The sequence below is a fragment of the Tachypleus tridentatus genome, chromosome 7, assembly GCF_004210375.1.
Source record: "Tachypleus tridentatus isolate NWPU-2018 chromosome 7, ASM421037v1, whole genome shotgun sequence".
NCBI classification, from domain to species: Eukaryota; Metazoa; Arthropoda; class Merostomata; order Xiphosura; family Limulidae; genus Tachypleus; species Tachypleus tridentatus.
Window position 1 is genome coordinate 131572932 of NC_134831.1, and position 16892 is coordinate 131589823.

Below are 16892 nucleotides of genomic sequence, written 5' to 3' on the forward strand. Positions count from 1 at the left end.
GACCACGCATTGGTCACAGTTTTTTAATTCGTTTTCTTTTATGTAGAACTGATGCACCAATGTGTAGTCTGTGTGACACTCAGGTCACAATAAGCCACATTATACTGTCTTGTCGTTGTTATGACTCTCAACGACGGCACCATTGCAAACATGTTATGTCTCGAGGTTTGTCCATTATGTTAGACAGTGTTATTGGTGACAGTGAGACTGTCCACCTTGAAAATGTTTTTTAGTTTTTAAAGGCCCTTAATCTTTTTAATGCTATTTAAGATTTTTTAATTTATACATTAGACTTATTTTTTAAATGAGATTCCCTTTTGAGATTCAAAGTCCATCAAGTTCGATTTGAAATTGGAAAATGGTCGTGACGTCAAATAACTTAAACCAGGACTGGAAAGGCCAACTTCAATTGACTAACGCTGCTGTTTGGACTACCCGTTTGTCATCCTGGTGAGTTATAATTACAATTTTGCTACAAGTCTTTTAAAACTTTTATTACTTTGCTTTCTGAAGATGGCCATAACGTCAAATAACTTGGAACCAGGACTGGAAAGGCCAACTTCAGGTGACTGGCGGGGGTTTTTGAACTTACCTGTTAATCTTCCTGGTGAGTTATAATAATTACAGTTACGCTACAGAAAGTCCTTTACAACTTGTATTACTGTAGTTTTTATCTTGACGTTGTAGACTGGATGTAAACATTGGTGTTATGCTATTTAACCTTTTTGCAACTTTGTTTTGTTTTACCTTAATTTCCTTTTATGAATTTTATTAAATTTACTTGAACATTTTACCGGATGTTTGGCGCAAATAGCCTAGCTGCTTTGTGCCATAAAACACTAAACCAACCAACCAATGCCACTTAGTTTGTGTTATCGTAATTTATTCTGGTTTCGTACGATCGTGGTATATTTAAAACACAAAATTTATGGGTTCATTAAACAGTTACAATACTAAAATGAGTGGTTTATATAAAGAAAAGAATAACAGATGAAGAAGCAGATATAATTATTCAGATCTTTGGTGAAATACGAAAAAAAATAATTTTATTCTTTGCAGTTTCGACATGTTTCGACACTTCACTTTCTCTCATTTCTATATTTATTCTTCATTTATTTTAATTACGATAAACGTGTTTAAAATTGCAATGCACTTACCGCCTGCTTTTAAATTAACAAGGTTTAAAGAAATTAGTTTAAATGCGTATAACACTGGAAGAATCACGTTTATAAGATATGAATGACCTAATGGATGGAGCAATCCGGGTTCGAATCCCTCCTACAAATACGGTCACTCTTTCAGGCGTGAGGGCGCCATAATGTGATGAAGAGTCCAATTGTTCGTTGTTAAAAAGAGTTAGCTGTGGCTGATGTTGACTAGCTACATTTCATACAGTATGTTACTTCAATCTTATGAACAGTTAGGGTAGATAACCCTCGAGTAGCTTTGGTTGATATTTGACAAAGATAAGGTAAGGTTTGAGCGTGAAGTGTATGACATACAAAGTGCAGATGTTACACAGACCTTAGAAACATTGCATTTTTTTTATAAAAGATGTTTACAAGGTTTTTGTAATGATTCCGTCTTTGGATATCTTGATTAGTTCTTTAAGAAACACGTATATATTCGTGAAACGCAATCCTCTTTGTATAATTAAAATCTACTTGCGGATAACAAGTAAAGATTCACAAAAAATTAGTTTATTATATAAACTTTGACACTATTTTATTTTGATCGCCATTTTTTTTAAAAGTTATTTGTCGTACAGTTATTATTACCTTAAACTGCTTTCACTTTCATTGATAACACGTTAACATTTTCCTGGAAATTTATTTTTGTAATAAAATTATTGAAAAGGCTAAGCAGTTAGTTCTCACATAATTGGCGTGGTATGGCCAGGTGGGTTAAGGCGTTCGACTCGTAATCTTAGGATCGCGGGTTCGAATCTCCGTCGCATCAGACATATTCACCCTTTCAGCCGTGGGGACGTTATAATGTGACGATCACTCCCACTATTTATTGGTAAAAGAGTTGACGGTGGGTGGTGATGACTAGCTGCCTTCCCTCTAGTCTTACAATGCTAACTTAAAGACGGCTAGCGCGGATAGCCTTCGAGTATCTTTGCGCAAAATTCAAAAACAAACAATTCATTTTGTTTTTATCTATATATCTATTGCATGAATACACTTGGAGAGTTCTCGAAATAATTTCATAAATCAGATATAGATATATTAAGATTTATTAATCAAAATTTTAAATTTGACTAAAAATCTACTATGTTACGTCTTATGTTTGATAATCATACAGCACATATATTTTGTCAAGCTTTCTTTTAGAGAAAATCGGTACCATTGAGAATAATTAACCCTTAAACAGCGGCCATCATCAATTGATGCTGCTATCTACAACATTCCTGCTGTTTAAGGGTTAATTCTATATAAAGTTATGAACGAAGCAGTTGTTACGAGCAGCTCTTTGGGTAGTGTGTGTAACTATATATTTTAAAGTTTCTTTTTTAGTGTTTTTACTTAAGCATATTAAGAATGACTTACAATAATTATGACCTGATATGATCGTCATATTGGTTAAAAAGTTACCGCAAATTGAACAAATTTCGGAAAATCTTAAAATTTAGGACCAGGTAGGTTTCAAAATCATGTCTCCGCATATCGAATATATCTGATATTTCATCAATCTTACCGGGATTCGGTAATTGTGTGTCTGTACAAAACGTTCTGCCTCCAGCCCATACCTCTCAGTCGCTGTGTAGTTTTATAACCTTCAGTTTTCTAGTTAATTTAAAGTATTTGAAAGTGACAAGGCCACTTAATGTTTCCTTCAAACAGTTTAACAATCATTATACGTACTGTTTGTTTGTTTTTGAATTTCGCGAAAAGCTGCACAAGGGCTATCTGCGCTGGACGTCCATAATTTAGCAGTGTAAGAGATAGAGGGAAGGCAGCCAGTCATCATCACCTACCGCCAACTCTTGGGCTACTCTTTTACCAACAAATAGTGGAATTGACCGTCAGATCATAACGCCTCCACTGCTGAAAGGGCGAGCATGTTTGGTGCGACGGGGATTCGCCTTAACCCGCTTGACCATGTCGAGCCTTATGCCTACCGAATAGAAGTTGTAAATTTATTTGAACGAAATAAGGACTCGTATTCTTTGTTTTTCATTGGAGGCCATTGAACGGTGTAGTACACAATATTGTAGTAAAGGGTTAAATAGATTAAACCAGCTGTTTTACTGTCCGTGTTCTGCTGGTACTTGAAATGTGTTGCTTTTCAGTTGTTATGTTTCTGGATTTTTAGATATTGGATAACTGATATAAAAGCACTATTACGGCTGTACATAATATTTCTCTAAGCAGTTGAAATCTGATCGAGATAAGCTTGCATTTCCGTAATATGAAATGTTTAGGTTATTGAACTATTTTACTCACAGAAACCACCTTACACTGTGAGCATAATATTTAGTTCAAACTGGGTCAGAAAACAACTATGGGGTTTCTGAAATTATTACCAGCCCTATTAAATTTTGGTTCATATTTTATCTTTTAAAATAAATAGCTGAAATGAATAAAGCTTAAGTTGTGGGTTCTTTAAATTGAGTGGTAAGTTTAAAACCCTTTCAACTTACAAATATGAACACACTATGAAGCAAGTTAATAGTACCCACTGCCAATTCTTGGGCTACTTTAATTGAATCGTGGCTGAGGGTGGGTTGACCGTCTTTCTTATAATATTCCAAGACTCCAAACAATGTAGAGCGATTTTGTAGCTATAGACGTGAACCACGTATTCTTGGTTTCACCGGATTATTCGTTTAACACTTGACTTCTTCCAGCTTGCACACTATACTTTTCGGAGCATGGTTATTACAATGTACTTGAATTGGTTCACAAAGTGAAACTGTGAAATCCTTCAGATATATTTGTTAGTTTATAGTTAAACACAAAGCTACACAAAGGGTTGTTTGTGCTCTGTCAAACAAGAGTATCAAAACCCAGTTTCTTGGATTGTAAGTTTTCTCAGACATACAAACCGCTGCATCACTTGGGAGGCTTTTCAGTTATGAATCTGTCCTTTGCGTATTTGGTCAAGAACACATGTTTTTATGTTGTAATATTAAACGTCGAAAGTTGTCAAAATAACCTCGTATTAATTAATTGTTTTACTTTGTATGTATGTCCAGTTAACTTCATCTACAATTATAGAGCTAACAGAACTCAGTTTGGCAGACGAACTCGATGGGTGCTCTTATCTGTATGGCGTATCCCCTATCTTAGATCCTAAACTCTTACAAAAGGTCACCCAGAAATGATAGGGCCTAAGAGAAGGCTATCCAGTCTTTAAAACTAAATATGGTGTCGAAGTTTGTGTTCATTTTTCCACTCGTTACATCTGGCGCACCACATTTTGCTTTGTATTATCTCCTTGCCCAGCCAATCTATCTCATACTTTTGAAGTTAGCAGAACCAAAATTAACAAGCGGATTTGAGGGGATCCTAGGGTATGTTTATGTACATAGTACCTCTGGAAGGAGGGAATCAAGAAATCCTAACATGTACCAGAAAGATTACTCAGACCTCATAGAGGTTTAATAATAGTTTTGAGGGTCGATAAACCTATATATGATTTTGTGTTCCTGGATCCCTCGCGATCCCTGAGGCGTATTTTTTCTGCTCCAATCAAAGGCTAGCAGGACCAAACCTATAACACATATTTTGACCCCATGTATGAGTGTCCTAACTTGGGGTAACTATGAGAGTAATCGTGGACAATGAAGGAGCTACATCGGTACATAACATCTTAGTGATCATGATAGACGTTTGAATTCCGCAGTGGATGGCGAGTATTTTATCGTGGGGAAACCAATTGAATTAAACTAGAACGTACACAATTTTTCCCTACGTTTTTTTTTTAATTAGTTATTACAGATTTCAAATATGAAGTTATGGATAGAAAAAAAAAGATCTATATATGCATACTTGTGTAACTTTGGAAAAAAGTTTTTTTGGGAGGTAAATGTAAGAAGTGTAATAAAAATCACCATTTTAATTACTGCATTTCAAAAACATGAAGCATTTTGTCACAGCACTAAATATTATTTGTTAGCATCACATTCTTTTTACAAATATAATTATTTTTTACGAGAAGATGCAGTTTTTCCAAAACAAATTCAAAAGTATTATCCATTGAATTCGAAATCTTTGCGAAATTGTTTGCAGGTTCGAATCCCCGTCACACCAAACATGCTCGTCCTCTTAGCCGTGGGGGCGTAATAATGTGACGGTCAATCCCACTATTCGTTGGTGAAAGAGTAGCCCAAGAATTGCCGGTGGGTGGTAATGACTAGCTGCCTTCCCTCTAATCTTACACTGCTAAATTAGGGACGGCTAGCGCAGATAGCCCTCGAGTAGCTTTTGCGAAATTCCAAACAAACAAAAAGCACGTGCCGATTCTTTTTTTTTTAAGAACTTTTAACTCAAGATCTATGAGGTTATAAATATGTACAGGACAAGTAGTGTCCTTTTTGTTAGGTTGTTTGCTTATTTTTGAAATTCGCGTAAAACTACACGAGGACAATCTGCGCTAGCCGTCCTTAATTTAGCAGTGTAAGACTAGAGAGAAGGCAGCTAGTCATCACCACCCACTGCCAGCTCTTGGGCTACTCTTTTACCAACGAATAGTGGGATTGACCGTAACTCATAATGCACCCATGGCTGAAAGGGCGAGCATATTTGGTGTGACAGGAATCCGAACCTGCGACCCTCGGATTACGAGTCGAGTGCCTTAACCACCTGGTAATGCCCGGCCCTCTTTGTTAGAGCGGAAGAATGCTATAATGTGTCTCACAATAAGGCCTATATTAAATTAACTCTAGAAATCAGACCTTTTTCAGCAAAAACATACGGAAATATTATAAACATGAGAACTACAAAGATATGTACCGATATGAATAACAGTTCTTTGAATTGCCTACGGGACTTGTACTAGTTTCAACAGCTGTATTCTTATATTATACTCGTTTGATTTATTAGTTGATTATAAATTAACTGATCCTACGAAGGTGATCAGGCGGACATGGGATAATAATCGAGCATGCATAACCCTTGTTAGTCTATTTACTGGCTACGAAACAGCTTTACGTGTGACCCCATTGTTTCAGATATAAATTTTATGGGGATCGCAAATTGAAATTAATATTTGTGAAAATGAGGCTTTCCCCTTCCCCTAACTTATTCGATTTTATTGCGTTATAAAAGCGACAAGCTAGGAAAGAAAGTGAACAGCTTGTAACAAGCTTTCAAATAATATGTGATGGCTGGCTCGTGTTTTACACTGTCTTTAGTATATATAGGTAAGTCATTCGTTTCTTGTTGCCTCATACTAATGGGCGCCATTGAAAAAATAAACAACGTTGCGATTTTATCTTATTTAAATTCATCCATCAACATTCATTCTGATTTTGATTTCTAAATGACTTCTATAAAATTGATGAAAACACACTCTACCAACGTCATCTAGTTTATTTCGTAACAATTGTTCATGCAGTTTCATAATTCTCATTGGCACGAACCGGATGTAGTTGAAGCAGATACTGTTTGGTTGAAATATTATTATTCATCTTTTTTTTTTAAATTTCGCTCCTAAGTCCCTGGAATTTATGTGGCCTGTGAAAATTTGAACACAAGCGAAGCAGTTTGTAGTGTAATCTGAATTTTGATACAAAACATGAGTATTAATTAGTTTAAAGCTCAGAAACTTTTCTTTCAGCTTGGACGTGTGTATGTTGGTGTATTTGGATGTTTATGTTTTACGGCGAGCATGTTTCGAGGATGTAATGGGGATTCGAACCCCTGTCCCTTAGATTACCAATCGAGCACCCTAACCACCTGGCCATGGCGGGCCCGAGAAATTAGAGGAAAACAGTTAGTCAACTGTTAGGTTACTATTTACCAATGAATATTTGGATTGATCATAACATTATATTACCCCAACAGCTGAAAGGATGATCAAGCATATTCGGCGACTTGTAGATTTTGAGTTAAGCATCCTAATCACCAGGCTATGTCATAGCCCTTTCTTTAATGGAATTCCTTGTGAAATTAGGGCCAAACATAATTTATAATAGCGTTCTTTAAATACATATACATTTATAGTTTAATAAATATCAGTCGTATAGAAGTTTATATGTAACTATATATCAAACGTTAAATAATTTAGTTACCGAATATTATATTAGTATTCTATATTGAATATTTTATAAGTGGTCCGTAAGTATGATAAGAATATTTTTCCTTACAAAACAGGTAATTCGACTTGAAGCGATTGGCTATGGTAAAAGTTTGTAATTATTTTATCAAGTTAACGAAAAGATTGGGTTTCGCTCATTGAAACAAGACTCTATTTATGCCGGTAAAATATTTATTATCAAATTAATGAAAAGATTGGGTTTCGTTCATTGAAACAAGACTATTTATGTCGGTAAAATATTTATAAATCGCTCTACAATCCTCAGTTTTGTAGTTGGAGTTATTGGACCTTTGTTTTAAAGAAATAAAGATCGTATTAATGTTTAAAAAACTGAAATATCCACCATTCTCTATGTTTCACATTTGACCATAAAGAATACTCTATTCGTTGGTTGGTTGGTTTGGTGTTCTATGGCGCAAAGCCACTAGGCTATCTGCCCCAACTTTTTATTCGTCTTTCAATTTATATTGTGCAGCACATTAATTTATACACCAAGTTTGTTTCTTCCTTTCTCTCTGGTGGCTTAGACAAATGTATACCAGTTATGGCGCTCAACTCGTAATTTGAAGGTCGCGGGTTCGAATCCCCATCACATCAAACATACTCACTCTTTCATCCGTAAGGGCTCTGTAATGTGACGGTCAGTCCCACGATTCGTTGGTAAAAGAGTAATCCAAGAGTTGGCGATAGAACTTGATGACTAGCTACTTTCCTTCTAGTCATACACTGCTAAACTAGGGACGGCTCGCGCAGATAGTTCTAGTGTAGCTTTGCGCGAAATTCAAAACAAACAAACAAGCAATTCTTAACGTTGCAAGTGCAAATGTTTAAACATTATCAGCACTATACATTGTATACCATTAAAAACAATTTTTAGACATGCGCAGATTGTCAATTAATATCAACAATGAACATTATGCTTGAGAATGCGGTGTCTGTTGTTTATTTATCAACTCAACTTTATGAATGTAAAAGAATATTTCAGTTTTGTACGCCTTATTTTTTAAAGTAACAACTTGCAAGATACGACATCGTTCTGTTAATTATAATACAAATCACTCAAGCTAATACAACCATCTACCACTTATCTATCAAGAACTTTATACTTGGAGTGTACGAAATTGGTTTGTTTTGTTTTGAATTTCGCGCAAAGCTACAAGAAGGCTATCTGCGCTAGCCGTCCCTAATTTAGCAGTGTAAGACTAGGAAGGCAGCTAGTCACCACCACCACCGCCAACTCCTGTGCTACTCTTTTATCAACGAATAGTGGGATTGAGCGTTACATTATAATTCCCCCACGGCTGAAAGAGCGAGCATGTTTGGTGTGACAGGGATTCGAACCCACGACCCTCAGATTACGAGTAGAGTGCCTTAACCCACCTGGCCAGGCCGGGCCGGTTTCGAGAGCAAAAAATATCTTCCATCTGAATGTTCTAAGTAATCAGGCGGTACAGTCATTTTGTTTACCTCACTTTCCTAAAGCCATGCAATTTATACTCTTGAGTGCTCTTACGTTTCTAGATCACCATTTCAAAATATATTAAACATATTTTTATTACTTATAGTTTCCTTAGACGTTCTTTTAAAGGTTAAACCTGCTGATATATTTTTCTATCATATGAGATAAGATGAGCTATTAAACATTATGTTTATCATATTCCTTTTTCCCAGTCCCACAGTGGCGTGTCTGCGGACTTATATCACCAGAAACCGGGTTTCGATACCCGTGGTGGGCTGAACACAAATAGCCCATTGTTTAGGTTTATGCTTAATAACAATCAACATCGTTTTCCAACGATGCATATAAGTAAAATAATTTATTATGTATTGAAATGAAATTATATTACTTAAAAGATTTTCGGGTTTTTCTGGTCATTTTGAGTTCACCGTATAGTAACCTAACTTAATTTACTTGGGTAAATAATATAATGCATAGCACATAATTTATTCTTCAATATCATACAGCTGAATAACTGTTTAATGATTATTTATAAATGCTACAGATAGTTTTTTTTTTCCTTTTCACCAAAGGTATGCTTGCAAATATCATCTGTGATATAGGCATTTGATTGGCTCTACCCTCTGAACAGGCGAAACTGCAATCCATGGCAGATGATACAGCCTATGATTGACTGAATTTTTTGGAATTAAACACAAAAATACACAATGGGTTATCCGTGCTCTGCCCGGTTTTTAGCAGTGTAGGTCAGCAGACATACCGCTGTGCTGCTTGGGGGCTACAGCCAATGAAAGAATGCATTGGACCTCCCCATAATAGATACTTTCAGTTTTACCTTTGGTGAAAAATAAAACAAATCTGTAACATTACTTAAATATTAAATAAACTCAGATCTCCAATAAGGAATTTGTTAGAAAAAATATTGCACCTCGACTGACAAAGATAATGACAACGCCATTTTGAAAAGTTAATTCCTATGTCACAGAAACATATTTATTTGTTGTTACTGACTACTGCAGTTGAAAACATGAAGTGTTAACAGTAGTTATGCTAATGAGCGTGAATCAAACTCAAACTGACTGGATATGTAAACTAGAATTTTCATGATTAACGTTTTAAAGTGAAATTCTAAGATAAAAGTAAAGCGCATTGAGTATATTATAATACATTGTGTGACAAGAAATTTTGGAAGTTTTAAAATCTAAAAATGAAAATGTTATATCAAAGCATACGTTTTTTTTTTTAAAGCCGAAATTAAGTGTTCTACGATAACTTTACACTACGTTTCATGTTGTTTGCACTATGAGAAAGGTAAAAACCCAAGATTAGTTTGAATTTCGCGCAGAGCTACACAAGAGCTATCAGCACTAACTGTCCCTAATTTAGCAGTGTAAGACTAGAGGGTTGTTGTTGTTTTGAATGAAGCACAAAGCTACACAATGAGCTATCTGTGCTCTGCCAACCACGGGTATCGAAACCCGGTTTTTAACGTTGTAAGTTCGCAGACATACCGCTGAGCCACTGAGGGGGGGTAAGACCTGAGGGAAGGCCGCTAGTCATCATCTTCCATCGCCAACTGTTGGACTACTTCTTTACAAACGAATATTGGGATTTGACGTCACATTATAACGCTCCCACCGCTAAAAGAGTGAGCATGTTTGATGTGACGGGGATTCCAACCCGCGACATTCAGATTACGAGTCGAGCGTCCTAGTCACTTGGCCTTCCCGGGCCAGAACGCTGAGCAACTGTGAGAGTATGTAAATATAGAGTGCTAACAGTAATTAGCGATTCGAAAGCTTATAACTGTAACGTACTTCAAAACCGATCTGCAGGGGTGCAGAAAATTAAAAAAGATTTGCTAGTGCTAATACAGTTCCAAGCTCTCTCAGGCCCGAGCCGCTAAACCAGAGTGTGATATGCATAACGCTTATGTTTGTTTCACGGATAATTTTCGACTGTTCGAAAGTGCAATGACGCTACAAGTAACTTGTAACTTGAGAACTAAGTGACATGTGACGGGTTTTTTACGAAAATCTATCATGTGCAGCGCGATTATTAAACGACTTAAAGCTAAAGGATACAGTATTTGTACGAGAGGAACCTTCATTGTTGTCCACGGGATTGGAAGATATCGCACAACATAGATTTAAAGACTGCATGTATAGTGGACTCTGAAACACACCCTAAGCCAATACAAAGCAACAACCTCAATTGCAAAGTGAAAGCTTTAATTACAAAAGTGTATTTAAAGTTAAGTACAAAGCTACGCATAGGCTGTCTTGCTCTGCCCGCCACGGGTATCGAATACTTGTTTCTGGCGTTATAAGACTGCAGACATTACGCTGTGCCACTGGGGGTCAATTACAAAAAAGAACCTTCTAACCCAAATAGCTATTATGACAAAGCTGGTGTTCTTAGCTAGATAATAAATAAAGATTGAAAGATGATTAATGCCTAAAGGTTCGCAACCTACTAACGACACCTCGAAAGGAAAAGCTGTTGTCACAGAAAAGGTGAGCGAAAAAATTGGAAACATAATAGCTTCATTTGTCTCAATACCTGCTAAGCCTCTTGACGCAGTTTCCAAGGGCTTACATGTATTTGGTACAGTCTAAGAAGCAAACTAATTATCCTTTTCAAGAATCCTGTACCTTGGAAGTTGTCATGACAGTAATATTACGTAATGACTAATAGAAGATTAAGCACATTTATTCTTAATATTGTATTTCTCTCAAAGTGTGTGTTGAATTTTTAAAGAATGGTTCGTTGTTACACACGAATTTACATTACTGACGTTAGACATTTGTTATTAATGAAATGAAAACAAAATATTACTTCATGTAACTTATAATGTTTCTTCCTTCTTTTTCTTAATAGAATAAAATTATCAAACTTTAAAAATTAACTTGCCTGTAAAAACTATGTGTAGGCTTCATATTTTCTCGGGGTTGGATGATTGAGGTAACACATTTTTTTCTTATAATTATCTTCCCATAGGACTCTTTTCTGTCTGTATTTTGGATGTTGAAGGACAAGAACACATATCACATGCTACACTCCAGGTAACATATACCATGATTTATTTTATTTTCTGTTATTTCAACACTATTTACAAGAATACGAAATAAATGATAGGTCTTTATTACGCTGTCTATTAGTACTGAAGACATTTCCGTATACAGATAGCAATACATTAACTTAATCAGATTATTCATATTTTACTAAGGTCTATTGCTATTATTTGATATTTCTAAATACGGGATAATACCTGTAACGCTGCACAGTAAAATTTGTATCTTATAAATGGAAAGCCAAAATATCTATAGTATGGAGAGAAACAGTTTTGCACATTATGGTTTCTACTCATGATATTTCGTGAAATTATATTCTGATTAATAAGCATATATGGATATCACGTCAGACAGGACCCGACTTCAGCCAGTCTTTCGACTGCACTGGAAGACATGACGGTGCTTATCCCGACTACCAGAAAGGCTGTAGGCAGTTTTACCTTTGTGTAAGTGGACAAACTCACGTTTCCTGGTGTTCCAATGACACTATTTTCAATCCCAACTCAGGATACTGTGACGCTCCTAGTAGGGTGCGCTGTGTTGACCTTGAGGGGCTAGCGTGGCCTTCGTTAGTTGGAGACTGCAGCTATCAGGAAGATGGAATTTACACCGACTACACCAGTGGATGTCGTAACTTTTATTTCTGTAAAGGTAATTAAAATGGACAAGAAATAAGAGACGCATTATATAAATCGATTTCTTATATATAAATTTGTTCTATTCGGTTTTATTAATAATTGATTCATAAAATTAAATCTGTTTTACATCGGAGCTGATTTTGATGGAGAAAATTTAAAACAAAACTTTCAAGAATTCTGAATTATTAAAATGAACATTTCAAATCTTAGGGTTCTCTGGTCTACGAGCATGTAACGTTAAACAAAAATTAGGCGTAGATACTCACAGCGGACCCACAAGAAAGATCTCACTATGTAACTTTATGATTAATTACAAATAACAAAGTTTATGGTAATATTGTGTATTTTAAAATAAAATCGAATGAAGTATCATTTTTTCCTTATCGCTAGATGTCCTATTGTACCACAGTAACTGTGAGAACAGACAGTGTTAGCATTATTGTTTTTAAAAAAAACCTTGATGGGTCAAAAGTGTATGCGTTAAAAAATGCGTCGGGCTTTACTGCAAAATTACTCAACGGGCTACCTAAGCTTTGCCCTCCGCAAGGGATAAAACACTGAATTTTAGCTTTGTAAGTTTGTAAACCTTCTGCTTATCCCCCATAAGATTAAATAGGCTTTTCAGGCAACTTTTTCTTTAAAATATCCCAGATTAAAAAAAGTCATTTTTAACCCTGAGGACTGAATGAGGAAACTAAAGGAACAAGAAATCAGAGAGGATCTTACCCCGGAAAGTGGGCTTTAAAGTAATATATTTTGATTAAACTTGTCTCAGAGTTTTATTGGTGTCAAGTAACATGGTATAGGAAAACTGCTCTCCAAGTTTTCGTACTTATTCTTTTATAACTAGAACCTGGTGGATCAGCGGTGAGTCCGAAGGTTCATACACCTAAAAATCGAGTTTCGACACTCGTGGACATAAATGGTCCATTGTATAGGTTTGTGTTGAACACCCACAGAAAACGTTTATAACTGGCCAAACTATTTTTAGATATGTTAAAGGTTTCAAGTTATTAAATACTGCTTCTATTTTTATTCAAATCACGTTTGTTTGTTTTTTATAAGTAAAAAAATAATTGTATTTTATTGATAGGCCTGGCATGGCCAAGCGCGTAAGGCGTGCGACTCCTAATCCGAGGGTCGCGGGTTCGCGCCCCCGTCGCGCTAAATATGCTCGCCCTCCCAGCCGTGGGGGTGTATAATGTGACGGTCAATCCCACTATTCGTTGGTAAAAGAGTAGCCCAAGAGTTGGCGGTGGGTGGTGATGACTAGCTGCCTTCCCTCTAGTCTTACACTGCTAAATTAGGGACGGCTAGCACAGATAGCCCTCGAGTAGCTTTGTGCGAATTTCAAAACAAACAAACAAACAAAACAAATTTTATTGACCGTTAAAACTGAAATTTTAACAAACACTTATTCAGTAAAATTTATATTTGGTTTATGACTCTGAGACTGGATCAAAGACATAAAATAATAACATCAAACTGAGAGTAATGGAGCTTCGTAAAACTGAGCATAATTTATATATCAATGCATTTTTTAAAAATATTGTCAGTTTTCGAAATTGCAAAATTAGCGCTATTTTTGCTGAGTGTAGCCCACTTGAATGAATACAATAAAACTGTACTCCCTCACCGGCACAACGGTATCTCTGCGGACTTGCAACGTTAGAAACCGGGTTTCGATACTGGTGCGCAAAGCTATACAACCGGCTGTACGTGGTCTGCCCGCTACAGGTATTGAAACTCTATTTTCGGCATTGTAAGTGCGCGGATATTCTGATGGACCTTATGCCTAAAATAATAAAATATGCTTAAAGAATAACTGACAAATATATTTCGCTTTATATTTATATATATATATATACATTTATATTCAACAGGTGGTGTAAAAACGGTTTTCAGTTGTGATGAAAACATGCTTTTCGATTGGAGGACAGGTTCCTGCCGCCAGGCTCGTGAAGTACCGTGTTTTCCAGCAACCTGTGAGAACCAACCTGAAGGATTGTATATTGACAATACGGAAAGTTGTAAACGGTATTATCTGTGTAGCAACGGGGAGAAACTAGAGTTTGTTTGTCCACAAGGGAAAATATTTAATGAAAATATAATGCGGTGTGACCATTCAAGAACAGTTTCTTGTCCTAACTCATCTTTTATGAGTTGCAACGACTTGCCCGATGGTTATTATCCAGACTATGAAGACAACTGCAGGATATTTTACCTCTGTATTAACGGAGAACTGAAACGTTATTCTTGTCCAACAAATCTGGTTTTTAATAAGCGCTCTCTGACTTGTGATTACCCTTCCGAAACCACCTGTGAGAAACCTACGAATGCAGCGTGTGAGCATGAACCTAACGGCGTTTATTCTCTTACTGAAACCGGTTGTAGAGAATTCAAGATCTGCAGAGAAGGTTACACGGTACACAGTGGAGTATGTTCGCGGGGTAAACTGATGAATTCGGCTACTTCGAGGTGCGAATCTCGGTCATTGTTAACATGTGCTTCTGTAACAGATTCTGATTGCGAAGATAAAGCCGACGGCATTTATCCCGATATTAACATCGGCTGTTCGGCTTATTTCTTATGTTTCCGATATCGTAAAGTCGTTACTAGGTTTTGCCCACCATCAACCCTGTTTGATTACACAAGCAACACCTGTCTTTCATCATCGCTCGTGTACTGCCATCACTTCGGCGATGAACCTTCCTTTCGCCACTATGCAATTTCTCAATACAACTGTGAAGGCAGACTGGGACTATTTCCTGACTTTATCACGGGATGTAGGCGATACTATATTTGTGCCTACGGGCGCAGAGATGTTGCTGTTTGTCCTGAGGGTTTGAGATTTAACGGCATTACAAAACAATGTCAAGAACCTGGGTCTGTTCATTGTAGAGCACCACAAGTAGTTGGCACTTTTCAATGTTTGAAAAGTGAGGAAGGGATTTATATAGACGTGAATAGTGGTTGCAAGAGATGGCATGAATGTTGGAATGAGGTGGGTGGGACCTACAGTTGTCCTCCAAGAAGCTGGTTCAACGTAATGACACGCACTTGCGATACAGATGATAACATCCGCTGCCAAAATGGCGGAGCTGAGTTGTTTGATCTAAGTACTTTTAAATCGCGCAAGAATCGTACATTACAAAACTCCGAAACGCCATTCACTTGTCGAGAGAAACCTAACGGTCTTTACTTTCTTGGTGAACAAAACTGCAAGGTATTCTATATATGTAGTAACGGCAAAACGTTTTCCTTCATGTGTCCCGAAGGTCAAATATATAATCCAAAATCGGAATCTTGTGAGGATACACTCCAAATAAGCTGTCAACAGATTAAAGAGCAGTGGACACAAAACAACGAAGAATTTTCCTGTGTCTCTAAAACTGATGGTTTGTATCCACACGACTCATTTAATTGCGAAAAATTCTTTATCTGCGAAAATGGTCGGAAGATAACAGTTTACTGTCCCAAAATTCATTTTTTTAACACGATGGTAATGATCTGCGATCTGAAATCTCACGCAAAGTGCATCTCTGTAATCAAACCTGAAGAAAGTAATAGTTCTGCTGTTAGAATATCAAGGACACATAAAGGAAATACAACATTTTCATTGCGTGCAAATCGAAGTCCATTGTCAAAGAAACAGGATCACGGGTTTTTAAGGGAGCAAAAACTTAATGTTCGCAAAGAAAAAACAAACAAAGAAAACAGGAATCGGTTTGTAGATACTTATTTAACAACAGGTGTTCCCGTAGAATATGATTATGTTGATTATGAATTTTTCGATTATCCCGATTCGTACAATGATACAGCAGAAGAAGGAAAACACTTTGGTGTACGTCGCACCTTTTATAAAGAGAGACATTTTGGTAAGGACCACAATGGAAAAACAGTTCTGTCGGTTGTAGACCAACGAAACGATAAGGGGATTTCAAATGGAGGAAGATCAGTAAACTGGGAATATAAGACACAGAACGTAAACAGCCAGACACAAAATGGTGAAGTGACAACAAATATGAGAAGTGACTATGACTATTCCTACCACATAGGTGATGAATATTTTGACCCCTATAGTGACAAACGAAACGCAAGAAGAAACGTGTTTGAGGACGAGTCATTTGCTTTGGGTTCCAGTGTCCATCATACAGACATAAAGGATAGAGCTGATGTAAAAGACAAAATATTTGGTATCACCCAAAAATTTTACAGAAGTTTCAAGAATGATGACTTTCATCAGCACAATACTTCAGAGAAAAACAAAACTCAAGATGACGAGACCAAACATGTATTTATCCAATTAACCAGAAAAAACTCTGTCACCCACTGCAAGTAGCTTTTCTCAAAAACTCAAGGAGCGTACAGAATATCAAGAAAAACCAATTGAACCCGGGAAGTTAAGTTTGAGAAGTCAATTACGTTTTGGAAACACAAATGACACTGATAAAT

At 36.5% G+C, this 16892-nt stretch overlaps 1 protein-coding gene across 1 annotated transcript; it reads left to right on the top strand.

Moving 5' to 3' along the window:
- Positions 1 to 331: 331 nt before the first annotated feature.
- On the top strand, positions 332 to 16779 carry LOC143256616 (uncharacterized). Its single transcript, XM_076514042.1, has 4 exons — positions 332 to 607; positions 11726 to 11790; positions 12150 to 12450; positions 14321 to 16779. The coding sequence occupies exons 1-4, from the start codon at positions 514 to 516 to the stop codon at positions 16777 to 16779; spliced, it is 2919 nt and encodes a 972-aa protein (XP_076370157.1). The 5' UTR covers positions 332 to 513.
- The last annotated feature ends 113 nt before the right edge of the window (positions 16780 to 16892 follow it).